General features: G+C 41.3%; 1 protein-coding gene across 1 annotated transcript in view; it reads left to right on the top strand.

The window, feature by feature from the left end:
- Positions 1-14,979, top strand: part of baz1a (bromodomain adjacent to zinc finger domain, 1A) — an 84,422-nt gene that overhangs the window by 7,708 nt on the left and 61,735 nt on the right. The window contains exons 5-8 of the mRNA XM_078233753.1: positions 3,871-3,969; positions 4,292-4,379; positions 9,757-9,891; positions 14,684-14,786. Coding sequence (XP_078089879.1) covers positions 3,871-3,969; positions 4,292-4,379; positions 9,757-9,891; positions 14,684-14,786 — 425 coding nt within the window. The remainder of the gene's footprint in view (positions 1-3,870; positions 3,970-4,291; positions 4,380-9,756; positions 9,892-14,683; positions 14,787-14,979) is intronic.

Raw genomic sequence — 14,979 nt, 5'->3', positions numbered from 1 at the left:
TTTCCACTTTTAATTTTAGGTTAGATTGGGTAGGCTACTGTCAGTTACAGGCAGTCCTCAGACTTGCGACATAATTGGTTCCTGGAAACGGGCCACCGTGACCATTCTGTGCAGAGTTACAGCCTGGTGAGGGAATGGTGCAGAGGTGTTTCAACAAGACGTTTCACAACTTTATTCGGCATGTTTGGCGTCAGTGACTCAATATTCCAGTACTGAATGCTGGAATATTTAACTGTTTCAGACAAGCTGCAATTAAGAGTATAAGCAGCAGTGTGTATTATTGAATCCCTGCTGTTCGGAAGGAGGGCACTTGGCCCATTGAGTTTGCACCGACTCTTTGAAAGAGCATGTCATTCAGGCCCTATCTGCGTAACCACACATTTAGCCTGCTAATCTACTCGACACATTTTGAGACACTAAGGGACAATTTAGCATGGCCAATCAACTTAACCTGCACATCTTTGGACTGGTTCTTTGGAGGGAAACCCATCCAGACACGGGGCGAATGTGCAAACTCCACACAGTCACTGAAGGCTGGAATTGAACCTGGGTCCCTGATGCTGTGATGCAGCACTGTTAACCACTGTACTGCCCTATATGTATAATAGAAATAAAGATGGGCTGGCAGAGTCGCTAAGGCGGAAGCAACGTAGTAAATCAAAAAAAGGATGTTGATTTCTAAGTGTTTGTCAGAACTCTAACGTTGTAAAGTCAAGAACTATCTACATAGTATTTGCATTGGGAGATAAGTCATTCAGCTCAATTAGTCCATATCTGTGTTTACCTTCCATGCAAACAAATAGGCATGATAGTTGGGCACCCTGTTCCCACTTCCCTTCTGCCCCCTTCCATCTTTATATCCTGTTTAACCTTGTTGGAGTTTCTGTCTTGGCCATTGCGTTCCTTAACCTCAAAACATTTTAAAAACAGTTCTCTCCTGTCCTGCTTGATTTTAACAGTATTAGTGATTCCTGGCCCCTCAACTGCTGGTGATCATCTACTTCAGTCTGTCCTGTTTCATATTTTCAGAACTTTATAAACACTTTGTACTTCATGGGTGACAAGCTGGCACAGTGGTCAGCACTGCTGCCTCAATGCCAGGGACCTGAGTTTGGGTCACTGTCAGTGTGGAGTTTGCACGTTCTCCCAGTCTCCACATGGGTTTCCTCCCACAGTCTGAAAGATGTGTTGGTTAGGTGCATTGGCCATGCTAAATTCTCCCTCAGTGTACCCGGTCAGGTGTTGGACTGGCGACTAGGGGATTTTCGCAGTAACTTCATTGCAATGTTAATGTCAGCCTACTTGTGACAAAACTTAATCTTACTGTCTCTAATTCTGCATTTTAAGGAATGAGCCATAAAATTTTCATTTTTTTGCATTTCTTCATAACACGCATCGTTGTGATAAATTATCTTTCAAGCCTCAGCATCCTTCCTGTAATGTGTAGCCTAATAATGTCTAAACAGTGCTGAATGTTTCCTGAGAGCTTATCGTTAACACTGCCTCTTAACCAATATCTCCTGTGATGAAACCTAGATTTCCATTCCTGTTTTAATTCAGAAATGCCTTTTGTTGTCCTTTGGATCTGTATCCCCCGAATGTTTTGCTCTTCCTCAACATTTAAGTCTGCTTTCATAAAGTTATACTGTCACTTTTTCCTCTATGCATTTGCAGGGCTTTGGGTAAAGGGCAGGGAAGTGAGACAAATTAGTTGGGCCTTTCAAAGACACAGGATGGGCTGAATAGACTTCTGTATCGTACCATTCTGATTCTATTTTGATATCTGCAGATTTAAACCTGATTCTTGGCTTGTATTGATATAATTGAGAAATTATCTTGACATGGACCATGTGAGCATTGCAACCCACTTCCAATCACTGAATAACTGTAGATCCTATTATTGGTTAGGGAGGTACACCAAATGTACTCCAAGTGTAAGTTAAATGTTACTTTCCATAGAAGGCCATTGAGTTTGTGATCAAATTACTGGCTCCTCTGAGTACAGATTGACTGTAAGGGAGTTGGATGAGATGCTATCTGTGACTAGCATTAGTGCACAAAATGTGGCTGGGGTATTAGATGATATGCCTCCTAGTTGCTGTTGTCTCTGGTAGCTTATTTGATTGCTGTTGGGGATTGGAGAGAAATTCCACATTTTCTTTTCCTTGAATTGACCTAGGTTTTTATCTTTTTGTCACTTGCCTCCCAGAAGATTGTGAATTGGGATAGTAGAGTTTAAAGTGCACTCTAACGTTATGGGACATTATAAAAGGACTAGTTGATCTTTGACTGTCTTGCCATTTTGGATTGTTGCTTCCTTTCCTGCATTAGATTGCACAGGTGCCAGTCCATTGAGACTAGTGCACAGATTGTTCTGTCAGCTTATTTGGTAAAATGGCTACCACTCAGGCCTGTATCCTTCAGGTTTTCACCTAGTTGTCTAGCATCTGTTGCTTTTTTGTCAAACTGTTTAACTTCGAATTTTTTTGTCTGAGACTAACCACATTCACTGTTGTAATGAATGCACATCTGTGAAGAACACAATGCATGCACATTTTTTAGTTTACAGATCTTTTCAAACTTTGTCATTGGATCCAGTTTTGAAACCGTTTTTTACATTATGAATCATAGAATCCCTACAGTGCAGAAGGAGGCCATTCGGCCCATCGAGTTTGCACTGACCACAATCCCACCCAGGCCCTAACCCCATGCATTTACCCCAGCTAGTTCCCCTGATCCTATGGGGCAATTTAGCATGGCCAATCCACCTAACCCACACATCTTTGGATTGTGGGAGGAAACTGGAGCACCCAGAGAAAACCCACACAGACACGGGGAAAATGTGCAAACTCCACCCAGACAGTGACCTAAGCCGTGAATTGAACCTGGGTCCCTAGTGCTGTGAGGCAGTAGTGCTTAACCACCGTGCTGACTTGAAGTTTTGTGACAAAATATTCTGCAGGGAGTTAATTGTTAGAAAATAGCTAGAATGGCTTTTGGATGAAATGGTGATCCAGAAGCTGGCTCTTATCGATACCATTGGAATTGCATGTGGTCATCTTTTCTCAGTGTGCTTATAGTACCCATTGATATTCATGGTGGATCAGTTGAAGGCACAGTCTGATTTAGTATGTTTTTAGTTGGCATCACGCATTAGCACGGGTTAAGATGGCACACCTTTGAATTCTTCAGCCTATATTTAATCTCCGTTCAGTGGGGAGCAAAAACTTTCAATGGTTCTCTGGACAAATGTATGCTTGACTAATTTTGGTACAGGGTTGAAGAGTGAGAACCCACCCCTGCCAAAGAAAATAGTTGTGACAATCCAGGCAAGGGATGTTAACACTAAAAACCTCATGCACTGAGTGACCCATGTCAAATATAACCCAACTACATGCACACTGAAAGCTTCCGATGCTTTTCCAGAATTTCAAATACCCTGAACTGCACTAGTATTCTCTTGGCTGTTGTCACTTGGTTCTACGTTTGCCAATTTTGGGCTGCAGGCCTGAGCGCACTGCTGATTGGATTCAGATCATTCAAACCTGATAAATTATTTTGAAATGCAAGAAAAAATAATTGCCTGTTTTAAGGTCTCTTCTATTCTGTTGGTTTTGCTGATGAGCCCATATAGCTAAATAGTATGTACAATAACAAAGCAGTACTTAATGTTTATTGGCAAACTTTGCCTATTGGAGAAACCTACTTTCTTTGCATGAACATGGAAGTTTGGGCTTCATGAACCTACAACTGTCACTTTGCACGATATGAAGTGATCTTGAATGCTAACATAGATGAACAACTTTTATTGCATTAGAAATATCAAATATTGCTTAACTTGGCAGTGTACCATTCTATCTTTTTTCACAGGAAAAAGAAAAGCAAGATTGATGTCACTTTATTTAAGTACAAAGTGAAACCACTTAAAACTGAAGGAAATGAAACCATCATTAAGGCTGCCCAGATGAAGTAAGTATTATTGAAAAAAGCTTGTTTACCAGGAAGATAATGGTAATTAGTTGTAGTCCACGAAGGTCCAGAGGCATCTTTCTTCCTTAGAGAGAAACACTTGATTATATAGCTTAAGGGCTGCAACTCTACACCAAGTGAGAGCCAAGGCAAGGAAGCAGGCTTCCGTAAATTACTGCAACAGATATGGGGACCATGAAGATTAAAATCCATTTGATGATACTAGCAAATGTTTCTGTTCACTTGCTCAGGGCATACTGATCTTTCTATTTAAGATGGTTGTATGTATGTAGTTTCATTTTGGGTTTTCTTTTATTGATAGTCGCAAGAAAAATCAGTTTTCTCAAGACAAGTTGAAGCTCTTTCTCAAACAGCATTGTGAGTTACGACATGGCATGCTGAAAGTCAAGGTAATTGTCTTTTAATAGGTTATCAGAATCATTAATTTTATTTTGATAAAGCCATAAAACACTAGAAACAGTAAGTTGGGGAGTATTTGTGCAAAGATGCAATGGATTAATGCTCTTGAAGTGGAAAATATTAACGATGGAGCAGATTATAATCAAGTATTGAGGCAGGGAAAGGAGGGGGGAGTACAGAAGGGAAGGTCTATGATAAGCTGGAACGAGGAGAGATTAAATCAAATTGGGGAATGGTACAGATAAAAGATGGACATTGGACAAGGAAGACAAAAATGGATCGCGGAAGTATAAATAGGAATAGAAGAATCATCACCAGTGACCATCTGAGGAAGTATGAACAGAGGTTATGATCTGACATCATGGAGTCTACGTAGACCTATTTTTTTTGCTGCTCTGGTTCTCTCCCTCACCTCTTTCCAGTACATTGATTGTATTGGTGCTATTTCCTGCTCTTGCTGCAAACTGAAAAATTTCATCCACTTGTAAAATCCATCCTTCTCTGCTTTCATCTGGTTCACCTTGCTTATCCATTTTTGGGGCTAGGCTATTGACCAATATGCCCTATAAGCCTACATACCACCACCACACCTCCTTGCCTTCCGAGAAGACTTGGCTCCATTTCTCTTTTGCATCTGTTCTGATGATGCCACCTTCTACATATTACTTCTGCTTCGTTTTCCTTTCTCCTCCAGGATTTCCCCCTTCATGGCTGATGAGAACTTTGAATCTGTCCCTTCCTGGAACATGTTAGGGTTCCATCATCCTTGCCTTCCACCCACCACAGGCAACAATCATCTTTTGCCACCACCTGTGTCATGCCGTCACCAAACATATCTTCCCCATAAACTCCCCTTTCAGCATTCCAAAGAGAGAGTTCCCTCCGAGTTAGACACCCTGGTCCACAACATGCTTTTTTCTTCCCATGGCGCAACCCCATTCAGCTCTAGGAAATGTATTTCTGCCCGTTTACCTCCTCCATTCCCACCATCCCGGAATCCAAACACTTCTGATGAAACAGCAATTTACTTGTACATTCAACGTTCTATACTGCATTGGCTGCTTATAATGTCGAGCACTCTATTGAGGAGACCAAAATGTAGTTTAATGGAAGCCTGAGGAGCAGAGCCTTGTGTTTAATTCGGCATCTTGCAGCTTTCTCGGTCCAACGTGGAATTCAACAACTTCACATCACAATTCTGCCTCCTTTTTTGGACGGAAGTTGTTGATTCTGTGCATCTCCATTGGACTCATCTTTCTTTCTTAACTTGTCCTATTATCATTTCCTTCTGTCATTTAATCTCTGGCTTCCATCTTTTCACAGATCTTTCTTTAAGTTATCCTTGATCATGAACTGCCTCATACTTGCTTAAAACCTGCTGCATCTTTACTACTTTCCAATTATGACAGAAGATGATCAAACCATTAACGTTGTCACCCTGATGCTATCGACCCTGCTAAATATTTTCAGCATTTTCTGTTTGGATTTCCGTTTTTCAGCATTGCAAGTATTTATCTCTTGTATGAGTTGTATCGGAGGAAGAGTGTGAAGCCCTCTTTTTGACCTGCCTGTCCTGTAAATGATGCCAGATTGTAACCTGTATTCCCAGCTTTCATTTTGTACCGTACGTTGCTTCACATCATGACAAGCTATCTTCAGTAGGTCATCTACTAACTTGTTCAATCAAGCTTGTTTAATGCTATTGCTTTGCGATTATTTTATTTCAGTTAATCCATGACTTTCAGCAGTCTTCAGTTTGGTATAAATATCAATATTTAATGAGTGCAGTATTAAAAATGGCAGTTTTAAACTTTGTTTAAGACTACCATGATTTGACTTTTGATTTTTGTCACTATCATCTTGGGGATAATTTGGCAAAGATGCTGAGCTTTTGATTAGTTCTTCAGTATTACATTAGCTTTCATTTTGATCTGGTTTAATTTTTCGCATGGAGACATTCTGTCCTCATTTATTTTCTATTGAGCAGCCACTAGAGGGAGTAGAAACTTTATTGTTCATAAATGATAGTTAAATTTAATTTGGATTACAAAATGGATGCTCCATTAAATCATTAGACATTTATTTTGACTCATTGTGACTTTTAACACTGCGAGCTGTGCACCAGATCCACCACTCTGGTCCTCTTTTGAAGCTTTTCCTGGCACTGGCCTATAATTATTCATCTTTTTTGTGAATGACTGCATTTCAAAAGTCATGAAATAAACCACTCCATTTTCTAATAAGCACTTGTATGAAGAAAATCAATTTAAACTCTGACCACTTGCCATTCTGATGAGCACTAGAGGTCATCCTTGCTATTCCTATATCTAATTCATGTATGTATTGGTCCCAAAATACATCTCACATGTGGACACTACTCAGTGTTACTGATGGGAGAAAAGTCCGTTTACACCTACTTGTAACAGCATATCTGCTCCACTATCAACCACGGTAGCATTGTCTGTGTCCACCTCTCCCCATCAGTTGAAATATTTAAAAAAAGAAGGAACAGGGAGTCAGCCCTTCGAGCCTGATTATGATCATGGCTGACCATCCATCTCAATAACCTGATCCTGCCTCCTCTTCTCTCTCTCTCTTCTCCTCTCTCTTTCTCCCCCCCCCCCCCCAATTTCCTTTGATCCCCTTTCCCCAAGAGCTATATCTCACTCCTCTTGAAAACATAGAATTTTTTGGCCTAAACCACTTTGTGGTAGCAAATTCCACAAGCTTGCCACTCTCTCTAGGTGAAGAAATTTCTCATCTCATTCTTAGCGTTAAGTTCGTATCCTTATACTATGATCCCTGGCTCTGGACACCCATTGGGAACATCCTTCCTGAATCTATCCTGTCCAGTGCTGTTAGAATTTTATGTTTCTGAGATTCCCCCCCTCAGCAAATATAACCCTAACGAACTCTATCTCTCCTTATGACGTCAATCCCGCCATCCCAGGGACCAATCTGGTAAACCTTCTCTGTTGCATAGGAAGAACATTCTTCCTCAGATAAGAAGACCAAAACTGTTGTGTGCACCTATTGATTTTTGGTGCCGAAAGAACCATGAAGTAGGCTTGATAAATTGAACAGTGGGCACTCTTTATTATAGGCGCGCACTGTTCCACAGTCAGATCTATGACTGCTCAACTGGGTCCCATATGGGGAGCTAATTCCCCCTGGGGTCACCTGACTCGTAAAGGGGCAGCACACACCCCAACCCCCGTTATATACTTTACACCCCTCCCACTATAATCCAAAACACACAAAGCAGAAAAACAATATACAGAGCATTGCAGACTACTGCAGTCCCCAATGTAAAGTCCATTCAGACAGTTCACGCAGACGTAGAGTCTGGGGATGGCTGTTTCCTGTTGAATGTTTGCTTGTTTCAGGAACCTTTTCCTGAATAGTGTCCAGGTAATCTGGAAGATTCTGCTGCTCAGGGTGGTGGTCCCTCTCTGGGCTGCAAGAGGCTGGTGTCACTGCTGCTGTATCCTCCCTTCAGGTGATTACCTCTGACTCTGAAGTTCTTGACTCGGCCATCCTGGACAGCTATGTTGTTTGTGGGGCTTTCCACCACCTTTGGTGCAGTGCTGTGACCAACTGGTCAGCATGTCTTCTCCAAACCAGCTCATCCCTGGTCTGTACTGTGTAGGACAAGGGTCCTGTTTGTGCAACAACGGTAGCCGTTATCCATATATATCCCCAGAGGTGTAATTCCTGTCATACTGAGGAACCAGACCCAATATCCCAGGAATCTGAAACCCTTCACCTCGCAGCCACGCAATTATCCAATATATCCTGCTATTTCTACTCTGACTAGCACATGGCACGAGTAGTAATCCTGAGTTCACATTTTTTTGATCTACTTTTCAACTCCCTATATTCTGCTTTTAGGACCTGCAACCACTCCTTGACCTACCACCAGGGAGGCAACATTCCACCCTGGGGACTTGCTTACGGCCCCAGAAATACCTATATGTTCCCCATACAATTGCATCCCCTGTAACTATTTCATTTGCAGTTTTTACTCTTCTCAACCGTAGCGCAATGAATTTGGCAGTTGGTACTTCCGCTGAAGCCATTCCCATCAACAGTATCCAACACCATATATCTGTTTTGCAGGGGAATGGCAACATGAGATTCCTGCACTGCCTCTTGCTCTACCTGGTGGTTATCCATTCCTTTCTGCCTGGGGAGCGCACAAAATGCACTCCAACTTTACAAGACTTGTCCTTGAGGATGGATATGTTTATGAAGCCACCACCTCTTGCTGGTTGTTTAATTGTCCACCATCATTCACAATGGATATGGCAGAATTGCAGAGCTCCATTGCTTGTAGGATCATTTCGCTCTGACTTGTTTGCATGCTATAATCTTGTTGTAACTTCATCAGATTGACATCTGAATTTTAGGTACGCCTGCTGCTGCTCTTGCCATGCTGTCTTATATTCTCCAGTAAACCAGAGATGATGCCCTGGTTTGATAGTGGTGATAGTGTGGGAAATGCTGGACATACCATTAGATTGTGGTGGAATAGCATTTTGCTGATGGTCCACGTGCCACACAGCTGCTCAGTTTTAAGTTGCTTGATCTGTTCTAAATCTACTACTGGAGAATTATACTGGTGGGTCTGCCTTTGTTGTACCAGATGACTGAGTCAGTGCCTCGTGGTCTGTCTGGTTGTATTATTTGCGACTTGCTAGGCCATTTCAGAGGGTGGTTAAAAAACTTCATTGCTGTAGGTCTGGATTCACATTCAGAACAAGTAAGAATGGCAGATTTCCTTCACTTGGATATCAGTGAATTGGATGAGTTTCACGGTTACCATTACTGACACTCTTATTCTGTCTGTTCAATTGACAGTTCAAATTCTCCAACTGCCATGTTGGGACTTGGATCTTCAGTTCAGGTCTCTGGTTTACGAATTTAGTAATGTAACCATTAAACAATCATCCAACTTACAAGTTCTCGGTGCTCCTCTTTCTGTCCTCTAATGTACCCCAGATTTTTATTAATTGTGCCATCAGCTTCCAAGCTCTGGAATGCTCCTCTGAAAACTCTCCACTTCTGCTTTCTTTTCTCCTTCAAGTTGTTCCTTAAAACCTACCTCTGACCAAACTTTGGTCATCTGCCCCAATATCTCATGATGTGTCGTCATATCAGATTTTTTGTTCCTCTGAAGAGTTTTAGGGCATTTTTCTGTTTTATGTAAAAAGCAAGGAGTTATTGTTTTACCCTTGATACCAAGGACCTTCTGAGTCTCCTATGTGACACTTGTTAAAACCACTGGATGTTTGAGCTTTATTGATGCTGCTGAATTATGTTATAAACACTGCCAATATTGTACTTAGATTATTTTGTTTTGTTCAGTCAACAACAGTTGATAAATACAAGCTTTCAGAACAGAACTTTTCCCATTTGTTCCCGGATGATCCATCAACATTTATTTTCAGTCCTAACAAAGGTCGGGGAAGGACTCACAAGAACCGTTCTTCATTCGCAAATGTAAGTCGAGAGTAATCTCTTTGCAAACATCTGTAATTCTTTGATTTCTACATATTTGAATCAGTGGCTCAGTTGGTAGCATCCTCGCTTGAGTTAGAGGATTCCAGGTCCATGTCCCACTCCAGCCTTGAGCACAAATCAAGGTTGACACTTGATGCAGTTTTGAGGAAATGCTGCAATATTACAGGTGCCCATCTATTGGATAAGACTTCAAAAACCAAGGCTCTCTGTCTGCTCAGGTGGATGTTAAAGATCCCAAGGTAACCTGACTGTGATCACCATCCAACAGAAGTTATCCTCTCCCCATCCCCCTCCCCTGCCCCCTGTGTATCCTGACCAATATTTACCCCTTAGTCATTAAGACAAAAACAGATTATTTGTTCATTATCATGATGCTGTTTGTGGGAATTAGCTGTTGCATTTTTACGTTAGTAGTTACTACACTTGAAAAATGTTTCATCGACTGTAAACGAGTTTTGTGATATCCGGTGGCCATGAAAGATGCTATATAAATTCAAGTCTTCCTTTTTTAGGACCTGAGAATATAGTATTGCATCTGATTAAACAGGAGTCACGTGAGATGATTTGGGTAACAAAGTGTCTGGATTTCCACTGTTCACATTGTAAATCACATCAAAATGTGTGAAATACATTTGGAATATCTAATTTTTCAATACATTCAGTTCAAAGTTAATTGAATTTTGTAAATTTGTTCGCAATTAACTTCCATGGAATTCTAAGCACTAAAATAGTTTTGGGTCGACTGTTAGAACATCCCTGAGTGTTGCTTGGGGAAAAAAAAGAGACATGCTGTCAATGTTTTATTTTATGTTCATTAGGGCAATCACAAGATTCCCAAATTTTGAAGGGAACAGCGATGAATACTGCACGGGAAGGGTGTGCTGATTGGTTGACATGTGGACTATGATAGAGATGTTGCTATGGGGAGTGCACCAGGGAACAGATATCCACTAAGGTTTTTGTTTAAATTCAAACCAGGCAAGTCGACTGACAAAGCACTTGAGTGCACAAGATTGCATTTACAGTTTGCTTCGCAGAACATCAAAAAAAAACTCACTTGGTTAGGCACATAGGTAAATGTCCTCTGCGCAACATTCCAGTAACTCCACAAGGCACACCAGCTGCTACTGTCGGAAAGGTATATCCCAGGATTTCTCTCTCTCTGCCACTCATCCTCAACACTGGTGCCCCACAAGGTTGTGTTCTCAGCCCCCTTCTATACTCCTTCATAGAATCATAGAAACCCTACAGTACAGAAAGAGGCCATTCGGCCCATGGAGTCTGCACTGACCACAATCCCACCCAAGCCCTACCCCCATATCCCTATATATTTTACCCACTAATCCCTCTAACCTACGCATCTCAGGACACTAAGGGGCAATTTTAGCATGGCCAATCAACTCAACCCAACCCGCACATCTTTGGACTGTGGGAGGAAACCCACGCAGACACAAGGAGAATGTGCATGGTCCTTATGCACCTATGACTGTGTGGCCAAATTCCCATCTAAATCAATTGTCAAGTTTGCTGACGACACCACCGTAGTGGGTCGGATCTCAAAACAATGATGAGACAGAGTACAGGAATGAAATAGAGAATCTGGTGAACTGGTGCGGCAACAATAATCTCTCCCTCAATGTCAACAAAACAAAGGAGATTGTCATCGACTTCAGGAACGTAAAGGAGAACATGCCCCTGTCTACATCAATGGGGATGAATTAGAAAGGGGGTCGAGAACTTCAGGTTTCATAGAAAGCATTCTTTCTGGTTGTATCACAGCTTGGTATGGCTCCTGCTCTGCCCATGACCGCAAGGAACTACAAAAGGTTGTGAATGTAGCCCAAATCCATCACGGAAACCAGCCTCCCATCCATTGACTTTGTCTACACTTACTGCTGCCTCGGCAAAACAGCCAGCATAATTAAGGACTCCATGCACCCTGGACATTCTCTCTTCCTCCACCTTCTGTCGGGAAAAAGATACAAAAGTCTGAGGTCACATACCAACCGACTCAAGAACAGCTTCCCTGCTGCTGTCAAACTTTGGAATGGATCTACATTAAGTTGATCTTTCTCTACACCCTTGCTATGACTATAACACTACATTCTGCACTCTCTCGTTTCCTTCTGTATGAACGGTATGCTTTGTCCATTTAGCACGCAAGAAACAGTACTTTTTACTCTGCTAATACATGTGACAATAACAAATCAAATCTGTGGAAATTCAAGAATCTTCAAAACAAGATTCTGCTCGCTTTTAAAAAAAAATTTCTTCCTGGCTTAGCTGGAATGGCTACTTCACCACCTAGCTCTTTTTCCAACACACAGCAGCACCCCAGCAGGTGTCTCATAGCCACCCTCACATCTTTGTTTGATATTTTTACCTTTTATAATTGATCCCATTGTCCTTAGCACTTCTTTGAAATCAACTTTCCCAAAATATAAAAATATTTCATGTTCTCCCTCTTGCCCCCACTTTCAGGTGAAGTAAAATTTAATAGCCTTTCCTTGGTTAATCGTGAAGCCTTTGCAAACCATAAAAGACTTTCCAGGAAACATTCCAAACCCTTGATTTCCTAATGCAAATTTCTACCCACTACTTGTTTACTTAGAGGCAACTCACTTTGCCATACCTATTTCAAATGCATGCCTTTAACACCGACACTCCTCTGATATCCTAAATCTCAGATGCCCACTCTTCAGTTTGATTAACTTGGTTTCACACGCACACAGATCCACAAGCCTGCTTCACAGAATAACACAATGGACCCCGAAAATATAAAAAGTAATGTCATGTCTCACCATAAGTGTCAAATGGAATTCTTGCATGCAGCTGCACATTCAAATGTAGCAAATTCTCATTACATATTGGGCATATGTAAGGGATAGGATGTTGGGGGTTATTCAATAGAAGACTTCTTTCCCATGGAAAGATGAAAGTGGTAGTGAGAGCTCAGCCTAGAGGGGATCCCCATGGTAACACCAGTTATTTGGGCATACAAATGGACTGGAATAGTCATCTTTAACAAGTACAACATTTTGACAAAATGCACATCGTTCGTAATGATGAGTCCGAATTCCTGTCCATTGGACCCATTGCAACACATGACCACACATCCCTGCTCGAAAGCAAGTTAGAAAAATATTTGTTAGTTGTGTAAGAGTAACTGTCTTGTGATGTATGTGATAAGATTTGTCTTCATGGCTGTGTCCATATAATCTCTGGACACCCATGACTAAGGTCCCTTTGTCCTATTTTATCTATGACTGGTTCTGTACAATATGAATTGGTCAAATGGTTGACCGAGTTGCTACAACCAGTTCTGAGCAAGTTTTCCACAGTGAAAGATTCCTTCATCATGAAGCTATGCAAGACTTGCAAATCAATAGCAATGATGTGCCCATGTGTTGGTTCAACATTGCTAGACTCTTCACTAATGTGCCACACACGGAAGCCATAGACATTTCTGTCATGTAACTATCATGTTAATCTAGACACACTGCAATTGTTCCAGTCCCTATTCATTGAACTTGTGAACCTGGCAACTCATGCAGTTGAGTTCAATTTTACCAGCATACTATGCCCAAAAAGCTGGTGTTGGCATGGGATCCTTTCTAGGCCCAACACCCCAGTAAGATTTTTGACTGTTTCTATGAGAAATGTATTTCAATGGAATGATCCCAAATCTCCTACCCCTTGAGTCTACATGTTAGAAATATACATTTGCTATATTTGAATCTGTGGTTGATTTAAGCATTTTGTTACACTTTGATGGGTGCCATCCCAAGCTGAAATTCCCCTTAAAACTTTAGCATGCAACAAACCCAGTCGACTATCCTGGAAGGGTAAAGTGTCTCAAACATTTGAACAACAGATGAAGCTTGCTGTTTTGTGCTGCTACTATGCAGCAGCAGGACTGGTGGTGCTGTCAAGCCAAAAAGAATTCTGCCAACCACGCAATCGAAAAAGGCCCTGCCCGTTACACCTTTTTCAGTTGAATAAAAATCTGGGGGACAACTGCTTGCTGGTGCATTCTCCTTGGCAGTGCTTTGATCAATCCCTTTCTTTTTTGAAATTTGGTATTCTTGCGATTCTGATGTGATGAGCGGAAGACAGAAAGCTTCAAGTATTTTTTAAACAGCAATGCTCCAGTTCAGTACTATCAAGCAACTATTTATAAAGCAACCGTAGTAACTCCTTGTATGGTATGAGACATATATGAATCATGTGCAAGTTCACCTAAGTTAACATTCATGTTGACCCAGAAATCCTTTGTTTTTGCCCTGTAAATTAGTGAAGTCTGTGTAAGGCAATTTCTGACCAGTTAGTTAGTTGAGTGTAGTGACATGGCCAGAGCTTTACAGCTTAGCATATGTTCTGATTGGTGTTTCCTCATGGACTCTTTTTGCTCCTCCTCCTCCTTTCTCTCTCATGATATCAATTTCCTCTGTGATTTGGAGATGCTTTAGGGATGGGCAATGAATGCTGGCCTTGCCAGCAACATCCACATCCTATTAAAGAATTAAAAGTACCTTGATAGTTGCTACTCAAAAGCATTTCAGTTTGGGGATGAGTATGAACTGGTTAATGTACAAAAGATGAATCTGGAGACACACTCGGCATGTTCCCTTCACCCTATATCAGTCCATGGGCAAATTCTAGCTATAGTACCTGCTATGTTAAAAAAATTAGCAACAAATAATTTTCTCTAACTTTTCACGGATAAATCAAATTCAAATATCAGCTAAATTAATTTATTTCTTTTTGTCAGTCGGATAGCGCTACTGATGGGGAAGATGTGTCAAAATATAGAAACAAATCTACGCGAGAAATTGAAAAGATGCGCAGACAAAAGGAAGAAATGAAAGCAATAGGTATGCTCGGCTTCACTTTGCATCTGGTGATGGATATTTCCAGATTTGCTATCACTGACACATGGTAATTTCCCATGAGGGAGCATGAATGGTGGGGTTCATTTTTCTTGCTCTCCCACCAACGGAAGTGGATCGTTTTGTATGATGGACTGAATGTGGAGTTTGAAGGTTAAATGAAACACAAAGAATGCAT

The sequence above is a fragment of the Mustelus asterias genome, chromosome 18 (assembly GCF_964213995.1).
Source record: "Mustelus asterias chromosome 18, sMusAst1.hap1.1, whole genome shotgun sequence".
NCBI lineage: Eukaryota > Metazoa > Chordata > Chondrichthyes > Carcharhiniformes > Triakidae > Mustelus > Mustelus asterias.
This window is presented reverse-complemented; position numbering and strand designations above follow the sequence as displayed.